General features: G+C 36.5%; 1 protein-coding gene and 1 long non-coding RNA gene across 2 annotated transcripts; one reads left to right on the plus strand and one right to left on the minus strand.

Moving 5' to 3' along the window:
• The first annotated feature begins 1,525 nt into the window (after positions 1 to 1,525).
• LOC125233103 (UDP-glucosyltransferase 2-like) lies at positions 1,526 to 22,387 on the plus strand. The gene is made up of 10 exons (XM_048139001.1): positions 1,526 to 1,648; positions 1,883 to 1,985; positions 14,750 to 14,812; positions 15,734 to 15,824; positions 15,961 to 16,156; positions 17,414 to 17,608; positions 19,302 to 19,515; positions 19,981 to 20,200; positions 20,883 to 21,102; positions 21,991 to 22,387. The coding sequence occupies exons 2-10, from the start codon at positions 1,899 to 1,901 to the stop codon at positions 22,253 to 22,255; spliced, it is 1,551 nt and encodes a 516-aa protein (XP_047994958.1). The 5' UTR covers positions 1,526 to 1,648; positions 1,883 to 1,898; the 3' UTR covers positions 22,256 to 22,387.
• On the minus strand, positions 9,720 to 14,310 carry LOC125233181. Its single transcript, XR_007177836.1, has 4 exons — positions 14,184 to 14,310; positions 13,911 to 14,026; positions 11,210 to 12,203; positions 9,720 to 10,379 (listed from the first exon to the last, which is right to left on the minus strand). It is a non-coding gene; the product is annotated as an uncharacterized LOC125233181 (long non-coding RNA).
• Positions 22,388 to 22,392: the final 5 nt, after the last annotated feature.

Below are 22,392 nucleotides of genomic sequence, written 5' to 3' on the forward strand. Positions count from 1 at the left end.
GAGGCCGGGAAAATGAGGATTTCCGGCCAAGTGGGTATATAGGATAGGGATACGAGGCCGGGAATCCGTTTTCACGCCGAGGCATGTATAGTGCTTTTTCTCAAACATACAATAAAATAAAATAAAAATGCTCTAAAGGACAATATTTTATAAAAAAAAAGTTACTTTGCAGGCCTAGGCCTAAAAAATAATATGAAATCCCTTTACAGTCCTCTCGAGTTGTTGCGCCCAAAAAGCGATACTTCCCAGCCCATTTTAAGGAACGTAAAGACAATATTTCATTGCATGTTTGAGAAAATGATTTTTTCTCATCCGCTTCAAACCACATGTACAGATAAGGTGACTCTGTTTATGAGTTTTTTCAAGTCTTAGTGTTGTGTGCGCGTCCTGTTAATACAAACAATTTATAAATTAATCGATAGTTAGATGGAACCTGATATAAATATGTTACTGTAGCGGCGTGTGAGGTGCGTGTCTGCGCGACGTGTTTTGTCATTTAGTTGGTCTCTGGACCAATATTGCCAATATTATAAGAAAATCAACTTACGGATAAACTAAATGACAGGATATGTCACTTTTTGGCTATGTTATGGGAAGAAAATATTTTACTTTAAATAATAATTTTATTATAACTACAGTACAGCCCCTCTGACATAAGTCTACGCGTACAAAGTACTAAACAGTAGTGTATTACAGTATTTACAGTACAGTAAAATAAGACATGTTTCTCTTGTTTTACACAAATTTGTGTGATCTGAACCTTGCTTATTGACTGTCCTGTTCTTGTATGTGTACTGTTTTGCTAGCAATCGATAACTTCGTTTAGCCCGTACGGGCGAAAGTTGCCGGTTTTCGGCCAGAAGCATATGTTACCTAAATGTCATATTTTCACATAGTTTCTTGTATTTCCACCTTGTCGCTGGACAAGCATTTCAGAGTTAGTTTAGAATAATTTTATGTGTAACAGCAACTGAATTAGAACGTTTTAACATTATCCGATCCGACATCGGATGTAATAAGGACGTCAAAGACAAAAATCAAAGATGGCGCCTTTAATATAAGTATAGCATATCGTCCTACATCCGATATCGTATGGGATAAAGTGAAAACGCATAATGACTGTGATGTTAAAGGTAAATACGACTCTAAAATCAACGTTACCTAAATGTTTCGAACAATATTGCGAGATTGCATGAGGCTGGTCCTTATTAGCAATCCTAAATATATTATCTTCCCATACAAAGCATGAGAATATCACTTGTACATAGTTTTAAATATTTTGTTCTATGGTTATTTCATGTTTATAATATGCATTATTTAACTTTGGAGAAAAAAAAATATAATCACCATTGCATTTTAATATTTTCGTTTTATTTCTTATACACGTTTAGACTCGTATAAGTGTAACAAACAAGAATGAAAATGAAATAAGTACTTATAGGTAACAATAGTTACATGTCTTTTTTTAACAGATAACAGATTTGCGCGTGCGACATGGCACGATTTCAGTGTAATTAAACCTGCTATAAAACATTCCATTGATAGCTCAATACGTACGTACCTTGTCTCAGTTGAACAGTTTACCAATAATATGTACCAGTAAAGAATTAGAGATGGTTGTATAAGAAATTACACCTTTCCTACGTAGGTAAATATTAACAAATTATTTTTTTCATTTATACATATGACAATGACATGTAATTAGAACCGCGAGGTCAGAAGAAAACCTGATAACCGACCGTATAAACTCATAATAAAGTAAAGATAGTATTAAGTTATCTAAACCAAAAAGTGTGAGTTGATAGTAACTTCTGTCCTTAATTTATATAAAATAACAGTATTTCTCATTGACCTTGATAGGCATGTCTTTTGTGATTATTAGGTATATTCCAGAAGCAATGAGGCTTTCGACGAGCATAATCCTGCTGTCCGTGCTGGGCTGGGGCTGCAGCTACAGGATCCTGCTGGTGTTCCCGCTGCCCGGCGTCAGGAGCAAAGAGTATAATAATAGTATTATAAAAAGAGAGCCATCTCTCGACCAAACGTGGACGCACGTTGATGCAAGCGCCCCAAGCGTGTTTTTGCTATACTAAATCTTATGTATGTGTGCACGCACACATGTTTACCTATAATTATTACATTCCGGGCTCTCGTAGTCACCAACAATGAGATGTATTTATTTAAGCAAGCCTGACCAGAAATACATGACTAGGCACCTTGTTGCGGAATTTCATAAAAACTATTTTCTTCATAGGTATTATGCTGAATTGTCACCGCATGTGATAGATTATATTTGCAATAGCTTTCTATCTAATATAATACAATACAATACAAACAAATACTGTACTTACAGATTTATAAAACCTCATTATGTTTAAAGATTGTGTCATAGTAACATTTCAGAATTGTAAACTACCCTCATTATTAGTATCACAATTTGGTTACTTGGACGTTGATGTTTCAGTTTAGTGTTTATTATTCCTATCTAAAATTTAATTGTATTTTACTGTAATGTAATCTAAGAAAACAAATATCTTATGTGATTTGAAGTTTCGTAAAGATGATAATTGTGATCATAATGTATTGTCCATTTATTTAAAAGATGGTTAACTGATAACGATGATAACTGGTCATACTAGCATAGTTGCCCTTTGTTCTAAATGCTTAAAAGGCCAGGTAGCTCAGTTGTCAGACAGTTTTGTTCTGGTTAAGCGACAAGACAACAAGAGGTACGATCATGCTTCATTTTATTGTTTTCTATATTGCTGTGATTTAAATGAAATAAAAATATTTTTATAGTAGATATTGCTTTGCTATTTGTTCACATATTGGTTTATTGCTTAGTAAAGAAAATAATAATATTCAAATATTGCTTAGTATTAATATAATTCTGCTTATTGAGACATTTTATAAATTAAGGTGTATAAACCCGGTTTTTGTTATATCCTCTTTCCATCAGACTATTTTAAAGAATATTCATATATTTACTTTTTTTACGTTATTTTGATTTGTGTTGAACCAGGTGTATACATGTTTGACATGTTGTTAATATTGATAATGTTTTTATGTACAAAGGTGGTACAAATACAGTTATACGAATTTAAAAACATACCCATATGTTTATTTTCAATAAAACCACAATAATAATCATTTTTATTTTTATTTATCATTTAATATCTTTCAATAATCCATACCATATAGTGTTATTTTTATTATATAACTAACATCAGAAGTGCTGGAAACATGAACCCATTTGCTAATACATTTGGAAACGAGTTTCAGGATGGAATCTGCCGAATTAAAAGAAGTATCGCGGATGCTGTGTCCAAACGCCGCCCAGACGACGACGTGACGCTACCCGTCTTCGACCCGGCCACAAGCGACAACGGTGCAGAGACGTGGTGCAACAACATCGCCGAGCTTACCAAGGAGTTCTGGTGGAGCAGCATCGCAACCGTTGCAGAAGCCGGTGAGGCCCTGAAGGGCTTTACTTTAACGTGGTTAAAGCGACAAAAAATTTTACATCTAGCGAAATTCAAGCCCTTTTTAAAGTGCCTCACTTCGTTCAGTCCTTGCTTGTTTAAATACAAATGCAAATAATTTATTAATAAAAATATAATTTGTACAGTGATTGTTCTTTAAGACTAAGAATTTTTATATGGAGACCATATTTAATCTCTAAGAAAGAGTCTTTTACAGTTATTTTAGTTAGTTTTTTATTTGTATCAGTTTGTATTTATTTTATCACGTATAATTTTTTAGATTTACTTGGACATTTAGAAACTCTATACATCTCTTATTAATTATAGTAACTTTTTACTGAGTTGAATCCATCATAATAATATTATCTATTGTAATGTTGACATGTAAATGTGCCCCTGTGGCCTACTTGCTGAATAAATATTTTTGATTTTTGAAAGATTTACATGTTGAGCACCACAGTAACAGATGCTCAGTAGTATTTGAAATAATTTGTCAGATTGGCCGAACGAATTGTGGAAAGTTTCATTATTTTTATTTATTACTAAAAAGATCTCTGGAATTGAGATCTGTCCACAATATACCTGCGATGCAATGTATGTTAATCTATGTATATTTACCTGTATTGAATTGTATTATATTGATCGGCCTAAATTATAAATTACATTACTGAGAAGTGACTGATTGGTCAAATTTTATGTATATGTATATATGAAACACTCCGCTGGTCGGCCATTTGTTTGGTGTTTGTCTATCTCATTAGCAGCGGGTGATGGGACAAACATGTCTAGATACTTGGCAAGTGGTCAAAACTTATATATTCAATACAATCAATCACTATCAGAAGATTTTTATTTTATTGGGTACTTCGAGAACGAAGTACTTGTCAGTATGGCCGTGATAGATTATATTTGCAATAGCTTTCTATCTAATATAATACAATACAATACAAACAAATACTGTACTTACAGATTTATAAAACCTCATTATCACAATAACAGCGTCGGTCATAGTCATTTCTGGTCAGGATTTAAATTATTATTGTATTACATGACAGGGTAAAATAATTAACAATAAGTGTGCTAATAGTAAATAAATCACTAATACAAGAGGAAATTGGCCCGAAACCTGTCGCAGCAGTCTCACGAAATTTTAACGTCTATAATAAAGACTGTACACGATAAAATCTGGCCAAACATAATATGGCAAATCTTTTAATAGAAAGTGAATTTTCAAGCAGGACCGTTTCCATATAATTTGTGGATATCAACCTACAAATTAAAGATATAAACATACCATAACGTTAGTTGGTCTATGAATTTTAGCAGTGTATATCTCATGGTACCAGTATTTTTTGTCCACTGTCTTCTGGCAGTCTTTACAAAACTTTCAAAGATTTTTTAATGTTCAATAATATTAGCCAAAATATAACTGATGACATACCTACTGATTCCACAATAGTAAACATTTTTCTGATTGTAATAAGATTAAGTAAGTTCTGAGGTTTTCTAACTTTGCTGAGTTCGACTTTTTGACACTTTTTGGCTTTCCCATATAAAAACAACTTTCAGTGCTTGGAGTAGAAAGTCTTCCTGACTCCTAAATGTCGAAATGAGTTACAATAACTATTTTTTTGGTATGATGACATTCTAATGCGTGTAAAACAGCTTTTAAAAATATAACTACAATTGTGAAAAGTGGGATAGGAAGCCTGTGAAGATTGTCAAAAAACGCTGGACAAAAAAATTGAAATGTACTTTGCACTATATTCGGCGAAACTCACACATACTCATGCATCACGACGAAAAGCTACTATTATTACATAGTTTAAGATATACTGGTTAATAAAAGTACAAACATTACTTCAAAATGTGGATTCGGTGAAAAAATATTCCATATTATGCATGGCCGGATTTTATCGTGTACAGTCTTTACAAGAGGAGCTCTACGCCAAAACCGAAATAAAAATGGCAAATAATGCAAGCACATTAACTTCTTTTTATAGTCATCTCAGTCCTCGTGTTATGTGTACAAATTTTTGTACAAATTCAAAATTAATTTTGAACTTTTATTGAGTAACAAAATAAGGCCTTAGGAGGACAAAAGTAAATGACATTTTGCATAACCAAATATTGTTAAAAACATAGTTTTTGAGGTACAGAAATTTAAATATACTTATTTTCATTAAAACTTAACGAGCCTTCACAATTATTTCAATGTTATCATTGATAAATAGAATGATTGATGATTAAACCAATCGACGACGTTTGAAGAACGGCGTTGTTCATGTAGTCTGGGAGAAGACTTCTTGACTTGTCTTTTCCGAGGCCACGGGGACAAAGCCGTCCTTCAAACAACGGAAATTAGTTTAAAAACATAGTTACTCGCGAGTCCCGTTTGCAATTTTAAGTATTAATATTAATATAAATAATTATTTCTTATTTTTATGAATATTGTAATAAATTTGAGCACTTTTTTTAATAGGATCGTCGTTCTCTGTATATGTTTGCTTCCTCGACAAAATTCTATTTACAGAGCGACACCAACTATGTATTAATACATTATTAGTAGTTTTAGTGAAAAAATGTTTAAATGAATCATGATGCTCTCCACAATTCGAAGGAAAGGCGACAAAAGAATCTGTTAAATTCATTATATTTTCTTTTATATTATTTTTACTCAAAATTGTTTTTAAATACAGTAAGTGCTGGACAAAATGCATCATACACTGATAATATAAAATAAACTTTCTATTGTAATTTCTTTACCCTTAAACTTAATATCACAGTTGTATTGGAAAACTTTTAGCTAATTTCATGGCTTATAATATACAGATAATAACATATCAATGATCGTACAATTAATTTTTTACATGAGTATAATTAATATAAATATCAGTACTTTAGGCTCTGGACAAATTTGATCATACAGTAATTAAAATACGAATGAAATGCAATGTAGTAGTGTGTATGGCTTTCATCTGCTTTAGATATCGCTGATTGTCTCGGAGGAACATTTTCTGTTAGAAACTGAAGGTATTTATCTAACCCAAGCTTTTTCCTGTGTGCCTACTAAAGTAGGCAAAGTGGGTATAATTCAGAATGACATTTGATATTTTCTTTATTTTTCCAAAAACTTCCTTAAATTTTGGCATGGATTGATTACATGAGATTATGTTAGCCATTCAAGCTATTCATTCCTATTAATCATAACAAACGCATGAGATATACATACTGGTATTATTTTTCAGCCATCGCCCGTCTGAATATATATGATGTGTTTAATAAAGATGACTGAAAGAAAATACTAGAATGTCTATTTCATGCGTTCGTTGTGATTCATAGGATTAAGAAGCTTCAATGGCTAACATAGTGTCATGTTATCAATCCTAGCCAAAATTTAAGGAAGTTTTTGGAAAAACAAAGAAAATATCCAATGTTATTCTGAATTATACCCACTTTGCCTACTTTAGTAGGCACACAGGAAAAAGCTTGGGTTGGATAAATACCTTCAGTTTGTAACTGAAAATGTTCCTATGAGACAAGCAGCAATATCTAAAGCAGATGAAAGCCATACACACTTGTACATTGCATTTCATTCGTATTTTAATTACTATTACTATTTTATTGTATGATCAAATTTGTTCAGAGCCAAAAGTACTAATATTTATACCCATGTTAAACAATAATTGTACAATCATTGATATGATATTGTCTGTATGTTGTACGCCATGAAATTAGCTAAAAGTTTTCCAACACAACTGTGATGTTAAGTTTAAAGCCCCATTTAGATGGTACGAGTTTCTCGCCTCGAACGTACGATTATCGAAGTACGAGAAAAAATATCGTATCATGTAAACTATGCGTACGATATCGCTCGGGAGGAGGCGATAATCGCCTCACCTTTGATGTTTGTATGTCTCCGTGTAAACAAAACACGTATGCGAGAATCGTATACGAGTTTATGCGCTACAGTCGAAATTAATTCTCTTTATCTAGAAACAGAAACCATGGTATTTTTATATTTACAGCTAACTCTCAGTAACAGCTAAAGCCAAAAATAAATTAGGGTTATCATTATCAATATTATATAGTGAATGCTATCATTTAAAATAAATCTTATCTATATTTTATGTTCAATAATATCCTAAACCTAATAGCAAGTATCGCAACCAAGATTTTATTAACTAGGTAACGCTACGGTCGAATTCATTATTTTCCCTATTATATAATTATTATTTAGACCGTCATAAATATTTTATAGTGTTTTTAATATTATTGGGTACTATTCCTCTTAAATTCAAATAAATCCAAAGTAAATTATATCCAACATTATAAAAAAGCATGTAATATATGTGTTTATAATTAATTAATTAGCAACTAAGCACGCAAGTTGACAGGCAAAACTCGCATGAAAATCGGTTCGCTCCGATTCGTGCGATAATCGCACGTTCGAGAAGAAATGTCATACGAGAACCGGTTTAGACGAGTCGAGAAATGTTATGGAAATATTTCCCGAAAATTCAACTCTCCGTCTAAACTATTTCGCCTGGCGATAATCGCCTGGCGAGTATCGCATACGATACTCGTATGCGAGTTTTTATTTCTCGCACCAATGTAAACGTTTTCGTACGATAATCGCCAGGCGATTATCGCATACGATAATGTCATACGAGTTTCTCGACCAAAACGGGCGAGAAACTCGTACCATCTAAATGGGGCTTAAGGGTAAAAAAATTATGATAGAAAGTTTATTTTATATGTCGGTGTATGATGCATTTTGTCCAGCACTGTATGTGACTGTTATGTCCTGTATTTCTCTAAAACTATTGTATAATGCATCCGATGGATAGCAAAGCCAAATCTTGTTGGTATATTCTCTAGCCTGCATGAGAGTACCTTTTCCATTTTTGTTTGCGAGCAAAGAGTTTCGACATAGAGAACATTGTGTTTTTTTTTTTAAACATTTAGTTAGGACCCAGCCACAAACATAATTATTGCGCCTGCGTAGACGAATTGGCATTGTTTGTCGACTCTGATGTTAATGATTCCATAAGTTTTTCGTTTATTTGCATATCGTTCTGTTTTTTTAAACTTTATTTTTTTTATTTTCGTCTAAAAAAAAATCTAAAGTTTGCAAGTATGAATTGAAATCTTCTTCGCAATTCGCGTTGATTGCCTGTTGGGAACTAAAGTTATTTAACCCTTAATTTGGCAAAGTCCGGTGGGACGGACAGGTGATAATAAAAAATATTTCGCTTTTTAGGTAGAATTTTATTTAATTTAACATATGGAAAGAGACTCTTTTATGATACATGCTTTGTATAAAAATACTATTTGACCACTGTCTACACTCGTTTGACAGTTACTCGTCAAGATGGCACCGCATCAGAAGTCAACTGTTTTTAGCAAAATATTTATGCGTTTTTCTTTTGGTTTTTGTAAGAACAGGGTATTTCTGTTGTATAAATAATAAAATATATTACATAATAGTTGCAAGTGGTTATGTTTTCAATTTATTTCTCAATATCTAATACTCATAATCATCATCTAAACAAGTTGTCCGCCGCACCGGACAGTGCCAAATATATACTAAATACGATTTGTCCGCCGTGGCGGACTATGCCAATGTTACGGTGACACGTATTGTAACAAATTATTATATTGTTTTGTTTATTATTTTGATTTTCTTGTTTTGGTGGCCTGCTTTTATGCTTAGATTTTTTATTTAATCCAACAGCGTGTGGTGCTGGACCAAGCAGTTAAAATTTTGGCACTTTTAGGTATACGTAGTGCGCGGATATTGTGAATGTTACATGTCGCGCGAGGGGCAATAAACATTAATGAAAACCGGGTAGATCAAAATTTATAATTTCTTTGTCTGCCCCGAACATTGATATAATTAATTTCGGGTAGTTTTGTGTTGTTTACATCTTCGACGACATTTTGCTGAGACATCACTGTCACATCAGTCTGTCGTAATCACGGCCTGTGTAATCTGGCCAAAAAGTCGGAAAAAAGTTAAAATTATGATATTTGACTATAAATATGTGTCAGTTTGATTTTCATACAAAATTATTATATTTGTTAATTTTTAAAATAAATATATGTTAAGAAATACTTGTTTATTTTAAATGACCGTATGTTTGGCAGTGTCCGCCTCAGCGGACATATTAATTTATCCCAATATTTGGCAGAGTCCGCTGTGGCGGACATATTTTTTTTTCCAAAACTAATAAATCTAGATTTTTTTTAAATATTTTTCGGACGCTTTAAAAACACCTGTAATTCAATATATTAAGTAAAATCGGAAAATTTATGTCACCAGAGTCTCTGCCAAATTAAGGGTTAAGAGCAGAGATTTAAATGAACCTTCAAAAGTAGTGCATGTTGGCGAATTGTTTCGTACTCCCAAGCTTCTAATATTTCCAAAAAAGTTTTCAACCGGGTCCTGATTAAAATTTCTTGTTAACATGCTATCTAGAGAATATTTTTGGCTAAGAATTTTCCAGATGGCTTGCATTCCCTCGATAGTTTTAATTAAATTTTTTGTACTAGGAATATTTGTTTCGACGAGTCTAATTTTGTTTCCTATCTTCTTTTTTGATAAAAATTTAGCATTTTTAAAAAAAGTTATTGCCTTTCGCCACAGTTCATGGTGCTCTGATGTTTTGCGCACAGCTCCTCTATATAATTTGCCATTTGGCACATGAAATGTACCAGCATTCAAGCTAACGAATAGCTTATCAATCAAGAGAACAGGATTTATTAACTGTCGACATTCCTCGGGCAAGAGTCCTCTGGCAACGAAATGGTCTGTTGTTGTAGCCACGCTATGACTAAAAATCTGGGCAGCCATCTTCACTCTCATCTTTTTGAAGGCTTAGTTTGTGAAGGCTCCTGAAAATAGACAAGGAACAAAATTAATACATTAGTGCTAAAATAATATTACATTTCAGCAAGAACACTCTGATATGTACACTACTAGTGAGGTAAGTGAGGTCATAGAAAAGGAACCCTCTCAGGAAAATGTAAAAAACCTAGTGTAAAATATTTTGTTTCGAATTAAATAACAACTGTTGAATTGCATTAACAATATAAATAATTATCCCTGAAAACCGACATACAATACAGGTCGCGCTAATTTCTAAAAATCCCATACACCTGCGATAGATTTTACATCAATTGCTGTTAAGAAACGGGCTCTGTGTGTTTGATACGCGATTGACATGACATAGTTTTGACACTTACTTAGTGTGAGTTAATTGTAAAGCCCGTTTCTCAACAGCAATCGAAGTTAACATATATCGCAGGTGTATGGTTTTTTTAGAAAAAATACGAATTTAACAAATCTAACTTTGCCATTCTGTTTCCTATAATGGACCTAAATATATGCCGAAGTTAACGGAATTCAATAAAAACACACAATTTTTTTATAAATTTTGCAATACAAAAATGGTTTAAAAAAATTTTTACATTGTTAAAGATATTTTTTTTTTGTGTTTGATTCTGTTTTTCTACTGAATGTTATGTTTTTTGAAGATTTTTCCTTATTTGAACTTGAAGTTATATTCATAAATAGTGCAACAAAATAATATGCCTTCCATACAAAATGGATATATCAATGCTGATATATATCCGATATACTATATCATAAATATCCGATACTTTGATATTAATTATAAATATCGAATATTTTCGAACCCTGGTAATTATGAATGCTGACTTACCTAAGCTCTCCGCGTGTTTTATCGGCTTCATAAAGCTGTTCGAAGAACTCTCATTTTATAATTTTATCATTTTGGCTTGAATCTTTATACTGTATATCTTTGTTTAACAGATTATTTCGTAATCCTTTGATAAGATGGGGGACATCGTAAAGTGGAATAATTTTGGCTCCTTCGACTTCGAAACATTCCTCCCGCCATTGTTTTCCTGCCTTTATATACATTTCTCTAGTGTCTTTAACGAGACTGTTTATAGCGCTCACGTTCGTTGCCCCTTGATCACACACCGTGCATATCACTTTAAGGCCAGTTTTGTGTATAGCCTTCTTTTATAATCGCCTTTACTTTAATTCAATCGTTTTCAGACTTTGTGTGAAATAGTATGCCAGAGGTTGTTTGAAATTCTTTTTTATACCTTTTACCATGAAAACCATGGCATGGTTGGCGATTTTTAATTTATCATCGTGGCTTACAAAACCTTTCAGTTCATCTGTTCCAGGGTTATATTGAACATGAGGTGTCAGTGACATTTCATCGAACATTAAAGTGCACAATCGGTCTTCTTCAATGAGCTCATCAACAGTTTCTTTTAATTTTTCAAAAATGCAATTGTTAATACCTGGCAATATTTTTATGTCGCACAAGTTTTTCAATGATTTTGCTGATGATAATTTAAAATATTTATACAATAAATTATAGCATTTAGGGCTTTTCTTGAAAATGGATAGCGCCAATACTTTTTCTTCCATGTTATATCTTCTTCCTTTTGGTTTTTTTGATGCTTGGCGTTATTGCATGCCCGTAAAAATGCGGCATGATCGGCTCATATTTTTTGTAAATCTTGCCATATCGTCAGATCTATGTAACAGGTTAGAAACCGTGGCGAGTCTTGCTTTTTTATGTCCTGCCTGTTTCACTGACTTCCTCAACTTGTTCTTTAAACTTCTGATGTCCTTTTGTGCAGATTTACTTTCCTTGTGCAGGAACTGTGATGAACCTGCAGTTATAAATAAGAATTAGGAAAAAATTACTTGTTATCAAAATTAATAATTCAATGACATATGGACAGGCAGACATGATGAAACTATATGGGTTCCGTTTTGTACATTTTTGCTACGAACCCATAATATATGACGACCGATCTGGTGCGTAATGACCCTAAGGCCGTTATCACAGTATCCGACCCGATATCGGATGTCGGATGGATTTCAGTAGAAAAAACCCAATATGGCGCCTGTAATTAATGTATAGGATATCGGTCCGACATTCAATATCGGATCGGATAATGTAATAATTTTTAAGAAAAAAAAAACCGCCGCCTTTGGGGTTCTGGTGATTGATATACATATTGGTACCAAATTTCAGCTTTCTAGTGCTAACGGTTACTGAGATTATCCGCGGACGGACGGACGGACGGACGGACGGACGGACGGACGGACAGACAGACACGGCGAAACTATAAGGGTTCCTAGTTGACTACGGAACCCAAAAAACATTATTTTGTTATAAAATCGTTATTTTTTGTATGAAAAGGAGCAACGATTTTTGCAGAAACGATTAACACGGAAATGATATACGATTTGCCCTAGTCGCTAGGAGCAAGAAGAAGTATTGCATAGATTTCATCTAGGAAACCGGCCCCTTCCCCTTCTCTTTGTGGGGAGTAGTCACGTGCGATTTCATGACTATTGGGGTAAATCGGATCAGTTTGACCCAAGGAACAATTTTGCCAAGCAGCGTCGCCACAGGCAAAAGTGCAAAGTCGCTGGCCTTACTTATCCTACTGGTCACCAAACACAAATATGGCAAAGGGAAAATGAGCATAGTTTGAAAATTATAAGTTCTAGCTAACAAAGACAATATTGTAGGGAATTTTATAGAGAATATACTTCTTTTAGACGTTATTATTGTAGCTTTTACGGTTTTCATGGAAATATAAAAAAACTGAAAACAGGGATACAAAAGTGGGGGGAAAGAGGGGAAACATTGACAGCTCGGCGTGTTTCTACTTCTATTTTTTCTTATAACCCTATAAGCTACATACATGCCCTATAAGCTACATAAATTTCATGCTTTCTGCCAGACGGGACTGGTTAAGAACTCGTACTAAATCGCATATCAAACACACAGAGCCCGTTTCTTAACCGCAATTGATGTAACATCTATTGCAGGTGTATGGGATTTTTCAAAAAAAAGTTACGAAATAAAAAAAACTAACCATGCTATTCTGTTTCCTATAATGGACCTAACCACAGATATAAACCATAGATCAAGCAAACGTATCTACTTAGCGTGTCAAATGAACTCAGTGAAATCCACTGAGTTGTCCGTCTTTACTCGCAGCTTGCAGCTTTCGGGCGTCAATTTTTGTAAGTTGAAGTCAACCAAAACATAAAAAATGCCTTGTTACGTGATATTCAATTGCAACAACACAAAAATTATGAACAATCAAGAGCCTGAGACATATTCAAAATTACAGGCAAGAATCAACTTCAGTACAAAATTTGACACGCTCGGCCCCTATACAAATATATGAATTTGTTTCTTCTATCTAAATTAAGTTCTGTGGACCTAACTATATGCCGAAGTTAACGGAATTCAATAAAAATATGGTGTATAATTATTTACCCACCTTCAAAATTCACACATGCCACCGGGCATGCTACTTTTTGCTCTGGTGTAATGTAAAGTGATGGTCACAAACCTTTTTATATATCTTCCAAGGGTCAGTCTCCTTCAGTTTCTATCCAGCAATTGACAGCCAAATAGCAAATAACTCGACTTTTCTTTCCGGATGAGGAATACCGTGCATGGGTGCACCTGCAACATATGTGGTGGTAAACCGTCTTGTTTAATCTTATAAGAAAAATTATAAATATCCAAAACGCATAGGCCAAGTGTATGCACCACAACGCAATAAATATGAAGAAATAATTACCACGCAAATGGAAAATGTATCAAAAACTACTTTACTTACCCAAATCCGCACAGCTGAAAATGCAATACCGTTTATTTCTGCCGGGTTCACTCATTTTTAACAAGAAATTAACAAAATCACAATTTCGAATTTGAATTGAAAAAAAAAATGGAACATTTAATTTTTATTTAATAAAGTGATAAAAAAGACATCAAAAATAATAAACTGATAAATAAATAATAAAATAATAAACCAAGTAAATTAACCTAAAAAAATATGACTTTTGTAACGCCATTTTTCCAAACGTTTCGTTTTACGGTGGGCATATTCGGACATTGTTTGTAATAAGTAATAAATGTTAATAATGATAATTCTAAAATACTGATATTTAACTTCTCAGTAAAAAAATAATTTTTCAATAAAAATCTTTGTTACAAAATAACATTAAATGTTCTGTGCTTGAAATGGAATATTTCATATAGAAACTTTTAGAAACGTATTTTAGTGACCCCGCCATCTAGTAGCTATAGTTGAAAGTACCAACTTAAGAAATTTTGGTACCAAAACTTACACGATGTAGCCACTTTCTATGCAAAAAGGGGCCTCTTCTAAGTTTCCTGCCCCTGGTCAGGAGCCACAGCATCCTCGGGGAGGGGATCGTGCGGCATCTGCTGGCCGCTGGCCACAATGTATGAGTTTTGCTTCGATTTCAACCTAAACCTCGTACCTCTACATCAATCAGTTGGAGTTTTCTATCCTCTTGTCCCCCGTAAAAAACCAAGTTTGATAAGTGTATTTTTCCTTATACGGTTTTCTACGAGGTACAAGGGTTTCTATCAACGATTGTTGACACTTTATACTACATTTTTGCGTCAGTGGCAAACACGCATACGGCGCTTGCAACTTCAGTGGTGTTACATAATCGTTCGTTGCCCTTTAATATCTAAACACTCCCACCACGAGTTCAGAAAATTAACTCACCGGCAGGAATAAAAGACACTCTCCAGACACTGACAGATGTAGTGCATAGTAGTTTTCTCTCGTATTTTCTCGGAAACGTTCGTATTTGTCATGCTAGTGCGTGATGTTGTGAAGGTAACAAAAGAGCTTTCGGTTTTTAAGTGAAATCGGACGTTATCGGAAAGTGATTGAATGACAAGTGCCGTAGCCGAATGGCATTTCTGCGACATGAAACGAAAAGCCGCGAAAGGTAGTCTGGCTCTGTCGCGCCAATACGTACGAGCGATAGATAGATCTACGAGCGTTTCGTTTCGTGATCGTTTGTGCCATTCGGCTACGTACCCTGACTTGTCTAATTTTCTTATTTATTATAGCTAACATAAGGGATTTAGAAAACTCACGCACTGCACCTCTCTTACGGCCCAGCCACGACATTGGTCTAAGCGCGTCAGCGGTGAGCGGCAGCCATACGTGCAAATGAAAAGTCTCATCACTGTGTCTCGCTCCAATGTATGGCTGCCGCTCACCGCTGCCGCGCTTAGACCAATGTCGTGGCTGAGCCGTTAGTAGGTGTCGCTGATTCTTTGTCATGTTAAACTTTATTGCTAAATATAGGTTGCAGGTATTGACTGACACCGACTTCAATTTAGGTGACGTACATCACAGCAGTCCCTTCGAAACTATCTGCTCCTGAACTACGGCAGATCGACGTCTCATCTATCAAGAAGGTTTTTCATGCGGGTAATTGTCACTTTTTATGCGTATTTTTAAATTAAATGAAAGAAAAATAGAACAATTCACACCCCCGGCGGGACTCAAACCTGAGACATGTAGAATTTGATTTGGATTTTCACATTTAATTACAATAAATTTACAGAGGACTTCTGCGACATTGACAAGGTCCTGGGCCAGGGGAAGGAGATTGAGTTCCACCACTTGGACATATTACGTCGGCACTTGATGGTGGCCAACTACACGGCCACGCATAAACGCGTGCAGGAGCTGATGATGGACCCGCAGGAACAGTTCGACTTGGTCATTCTTGATTGGATTTCCACTGAATTTTTAGCCGGGTAGGTTAATAAGTGACAGGAAACAAATAGTGTAAAATAGTAGATTACTATAATATACCGAGGACAGTTACGGCCTAGCCACGACAATGGTCTAAGGCGGCGAGCGGGGCGGCTGGGCTGCGCGGGAAACGCGCGCGGGCGCTAGCCATGCCACGTACTTTTAGAAGCGGCGGCAGGGCCTAGGAGCGGCCAGAACGTTTTCATATTTAAAAACATGTTTTTTACTGTCGAATATGACTCTAAAGTGCATAGAATGCTTTAATTAGTCAATTACGTCTTGTACAAGAGAATATGAGTACATGGAATTTATTTTATGGCTAGTTAAATGATACTTAATATAAATAAACACTTAGAAAAAAATTAACAGTAAATACGAATAAATACTATACAAAAATATGTTTGAAAACATTATTACTTACTACATACGCGAAAGTACAATTCAATTTTCATTAAATAATGGTTTCGGGTTCAAGACGCTCATAATAAAAACAAAATGTTTTGTTTCGCGCGGAATCGCTAGCCCCATCTAGCCGCCTAGGCCGGCCGCGCCGCTCCAATGTCGTGGCGGTGCCTGCGCGGCGCGCTACAGTTGTTCGAGTCGCGCGCCGCCCCGCGCGCCGCTGCCGCGGGTAGGCCCGTGAAACCCGCGCGCGATTTCGAACAGCGGCGCGAGTCGTGGCATGCCTCGCGCGCGCTGCGTTTTTGTTTTTGTGACTTACCGCTTGCCGCTGCCGCAAAACGCCTTAGACCATTGTCGTGGCTAGGCCGTTAAGTCGGCCGCGGCGGAGGTCAACAAACATGCGATCTGAGGCTTTCTTATTTACTAACCAAGGTGTGTATCCTTATTATATTTCTGTTGGACGGAACCGGGAAGAGATCACTTAACACAGCAGCCTGACATTTGACGCTTTCCGGCCTGAGGATAGACCATTTCTTTTTATGTTAGGTACATGAATTATGTAAGTACAAGCGGTACAGATTCTTATCTACCTAGTGAGAAAGATGACTCTTCTAGTAGGTAAATCACATGACAATGCAATATTATGGTATCATGCATGGAGCTGATCTGATGATAGAGCAGAAAGGTGGTCATAGGAATGAAAAGGACGTCGTATCACCATCGAGTACCTAAGGGGTTTTTAAACGTCTCGGAAAACAGTAGAGTAGACGACTGTTGAAAGAAAAGTACAGCCGGCGATAAAAGCTTGTGCCGAAAATGTATTTTTTGCGAAAAACTTATTTATTTGAGTATTGCAGCCTATCCCCCGTGTTGAAGTGCCCGTTCACCTGGCTGTCGTCGATGGAGCCCCACGGGCGGGTGTTGTCTCTGGTGGACGAGTGGCCGAGCCCGGCCTACGTGCCGCGCTCGCACTCCCGAGCCACGCCGCCGCTCACCTTCGCACAGCGGGCTACGGAGCTGTGGAACATGCTTGCCATAATGTATACGAAATGGTGAGCTTGTTTCTGTATGCGGTATAAACATACTCCTGAACATCTACTATGTTGGTTCCTTATTATTAAGGCTCTGTCACACTTATTAATTCATGTTTTTTTAATAAAAGCGATGTATGGTGGATCCCAGAAGGTGTCCCAGGGTCCCAGGCGTCCCAGCACAAAATGTAAATTACAATGAGTTTAAGAATGAACTAGACGAGCATATTACAGACCTTCAAATCTTTTATGATAAGTACACAGGGAAAACGATCTTAGGAGACCTTCCTTCGATTTTTAATTTATGAAAATTGGCGTTTACAGATTTTGTAAAAAAAAAACATACAGTATGCTAGGAAAAGGTCGTTTTTCACAGTTTTTTTGACGTCAATCGATCCCATTCCTATCAAGGATCGAAAGCTTGTATGGGAATGGGACCAAAAAATAATTTCCGGCTAGAAAATCCATAATCGAGAAAAACATTTCCCATACGATTAGTTGAATACATCCTGTATATGATAACTGTCAAAATGATTACTGGATACAAGCTTTGCCAGTTTTGTTAACTGCCTGTCTGCTTATTAACCCTTAAATGCATGGTGATGTATACAGGGTGATTCATGAGTCGTGAGCAGGAGTGAACAGGGTACTGGGGAGGGTCACGCTGAGCAACTTTCATAATGGGGCAACACTGAATTGTGATTATTTTTCTTAACTATGACTTAATTGATAAGTACTTAATTGATAGCTAATTATCAATTACGTTCTAATTATGACTTAATTGATGATTAACTATCAATTAAGTCATAGTTAAGAAAAAAAATTATCACAATTTAGTGTTGCCCCATTATGAAAGTTGCTCAGTGTGACCCTCCTCCTCCTTAAGATGAAATGGCGGAAAAGTGTTAAAAAACAGGACGATGGCGATTTTTAGTATGTGATTTAGGCTGATTTTTTCGGAGTTAGTAATTAGTTTATGTTTAAACATTTTATCATAAAGGTTTCACAAATAGTGTACCTTTTTAATAGTAGTATTTTTTTTTAAATAAAACTTACCAATTACGATATATTTATATAAATAACATTTGGCCTATTTAACTTCTAACACTGATTTAGTATAAAAATCGATCTTAAATATTTTTTTTATTATTTTTCCCAAAGTCAGAAAACCATTATCTATCACATATATTAATATCTCGTTAAAAGAAAAATTCATGCATTTAAGGGTTAAATAATAGTAATAATCAGGGCCCGTAACTTTCATGCTGATGACATCAATTTGACGTCACGCTGCAAATATAATGATTCAAAAGTTTTAATAATTGATCCGATCATTATTCATCAATCATTTTAATCATGACTTCAAAACTAATCTATTTATACGTGAAATAATTAATACCTACTGATACTTGAAAAGTAAATAAGATTATTTGTTTATTTTTATACATATATTTTATTAAATAGTTTTGTTACCATATTTCAATAAATTATTAAAACAAAACAAATTGTTTCTATTTCGTTTCACGTATCAAGTAGGTATTAATTATTCCACGTATGAATAACTTACTTTTGAAGTCATTTATAATGATTAAATTGATGAATGAATAATGATTAATTATTACAATAAAACTATTTGATTCACCTATATGCAGCGTGACGTCAAATTGATGTCATCGGCATGAAAGTTACGGGCCCTGGTAATAATATTTAACAGGCAGCTGATGTCGGAAGAGCAAGCGTTGTACGAGCGAGCGTTCGGGCGGGCGGCGGCGGCGCGGGGCCGGCGGCTGCCGCCGCTTGAAGCCGTCAAGTACAACGCCTCGCTCATGCTGGGCAACTCGCACGCGGCCACGGGGCTGGCCATCAAACTACCGCAGAGCTATGTACCCGTAGCTGGGTTCCATATTCAGGAGGAGCCTTTACCTCATGTAAGTGCGACTTGTATAAAACTTGTTAAACATACTGACAAAAATAACCTAGGGACAAAATTTTGTTTCAGCATATTAAGGTTTATCAATGGTTATCATCATCATCACAGGCCTTTGCGTCTATTGCAGACGATTTACACATTGCTGTTTAGACAACGGGTTATAATCCGGCATATACTCGTATGGGGAACGATATCACGTGGAGTGAAATGTAAGTGGTTTGTCAGGATCGTAGCAAATGTAAATCCGTGATATCTTCCCATCCCTCTGGGATATATGTATGTAGGTATAGTCCGATTAGTCCGTCAGATTACCTATTGATGATTTGCTCATACCTACAAGTATCTATCTCAGACGATATGATCTGAAAAAGCTCACCCAAGAGAAGAATGTACGTTTGTAGATAAACGTGTACATGTTTGAGGGTAATCATAAATACTCTCAATTTATTTCATGACTTTGCAGAATTTACTAAAGATCATGGATGACGCGCACGACGGAGTAATATACTTCAGTATGGGATCTCTACTGAAGTCCAGGCGCATGCCAGACACCCTGAAACAAGGCCTCCTGGCCATGTTCGGGAGTTTGAGGCAAACTGTCATTTGGAAACTGGAAGAAACGCCGGAGAATGTGCCCAAGAACGTCCACATCTTCAGCTTCGTACCGCAGCAAAGTGTTTTAGGTAAAACATAAATAAAATTGAACTTTTTACATAAAGTGAGACTGAATGCTTGCTGCTACATTTAAAGTTACGTAAAACAGGGTACCTTTAAATGCTTCAAGTCATACACTGTAATTGAGATGGAAATGTTCTATAGCGGATTAATAGGAATATATAGTCACCTCACTAAGTACTTATATGAACAGTTTCAGCAAAATAATGAATAATGGTAATTTTAAGGCAGTTTAATCACCGCCGCCATAGTTTTATTGCAACCATACCTCACGATAGATTTAAAAACTTAATGTAAAAGAACATGACTGCTTTTCACGATTAGACGTGCCACTAAGGTTAAAGCTTACGGCACGTAAGGCGTTTCCACTGAAATTCACAACGACCCTCTGTAATAAAGAACCACATATTTCAAGGCTCTAATACCCAATAAATATTATTTTATTTCCGGTTGTCGCTCTCATAAAACGTTTTACATGGTGCTTTTTTCCGCACTTGTTCACAAAGTAATACATTACTTCATGTCGAAACTTCAGAGGATCATAATGTACTGAAAAACGTAGTACAATGTACGGGAAGAAGAAATTTGTAACGAGTCGATTTAACACTCTTTTCGATCGTGTTTAATATATCGCCGCTAGTTTCGAATTTCTTCTTCGCCGCACTTGTATCGCAACACAATTTCTCCCAGCTCACCCAAACTGCATCCTCTTCATCACGCACGGCGGCCAACTGTCCACCACCGAGGCGCTCCATTTCGCCGTGCCCATCCTCGGTGTGCCCGTCTTCGGGGACCAGTTCCGCAACATATTCCGGGCCGTGCAGAAAGGCTTCGCGCGGCACGCTCGGGCCGGCCTCGAGCTGCCGCGGGATTTGAAAACGGAGATTCAGGAGATGATTGGTAACCCTAAGTAAGCGTCCGACTCTATCTATAGCTTTGAGACGGCGGAGTGTACACACAATCACTCCGATGTGAAACGTCTTCTTTCCACCACCGAGGCCCTCCACTCCGCCGTGCCCAACCTCGGTGTGCCGATCTTCGGGGACCAGTTCCGCAACGTGTTCAGGGCCGTGCTGAAAGGCTTCGCGCGATACGCTCGGGCCGGCCACGAGCTGCCGCGCGACTTGAAAGCGGAGATTCAGGAGATGATCGGTAACCCCAAGTAAGTTTATGACTTTATCTCTTAATCTCTAAAGTCATAAACTTACTTGGGGTTACCGATCATCTCCTGAATCTCCGCTTTCAAGTCGCGCGGCAGCTCGTGGCCGGCCCGAGCGAGATGTTCGCTCCTCTCAAAGCTCATAGTTGCTAGAGATAGCAACTATGAGCTTTGAGAGGAGCGAACATAAGCGGTGCGCGGGAAATGCGTTCATTCCTTTGGTAGACTGCCTTCGCCGCACGCCGCTATGGTTTCATAAGAGTGCCACTAAGTGAATATGGATTATAGACCTTAAACTTTCGTGAGACATATTAAAAATAGGGATGTACCTAAGTACTCACTCTTTTAATATATCGCGTTCGGCGACATGTTTCGAGTCAAATGAAGACCAGTCAGGCATGAGTGCTCCGTCTAGCGACTGCTCTACTCTCCCCGTTGCCGCCCTGTCATCGCGCGCGAAACGGGCTGAGCGGCTAGCGGCGCGGGCAGTTTATCATATAGCGCGTGCAAATGTACTTATTTCTAAGTTTTGATAAACGATACCCAGTCAATCCCATGCGCGTTGTCGACCTCTTATTTAGCGATAGTGTGTAGGTATGTAGGTGACTCCAAACTGATTTAGTACTCAAATCGCTTCAGGTACCGTGAGGTCGCGCGCGAGTTGTCCCTGATGTACCACGACCGGCGTGCGACGGGCGCGGAGCTGGTGCAGTGGGTGGAGCGCGTGGTGCGCACGCGCGGCGCGCCGCATCTGCGCTCTCCTGCGCTCCTGGTGCCCTGGTACCAGAAGATGTATCTAGACCTGATGTCTCTGGTGGTTGGAGTCGTTTTAGTCATTTATTTTGCTGTAATACGTGTACTATGTATGGTTAAGAAGATTGATCTGATTAAGAAGAATAGATGATCAATGATTAATGTTTCGTGCTAGTGTAGAGAGTAGGTACCTCAATGTGTTGGGTTCTTGTGGTTATAGTTTTTTTATTGGGTGTTTTTGTTTGAAAATATTAGATGATTCATGTTGTTTTATTGAGGTTACTATAC

Source organism: Leguminivora glycinivorella, chromosome 1 (genome assembly GCF_023078275.1).
Source record: "Leguminivora glycinivorella isolate SPB_JAAS2020 chromosome 1, LegGlyc_1.1, whole genome shotgun sequence".
In the NCBI taxonomy this organism is placed as follows: domain Eukaryota; kingdom Metazoa; phylum Arthropoda; class Insecta; order Lepidoptera; family Tortricidae; genus Leguminivora; species Leguminivora glycinivorella.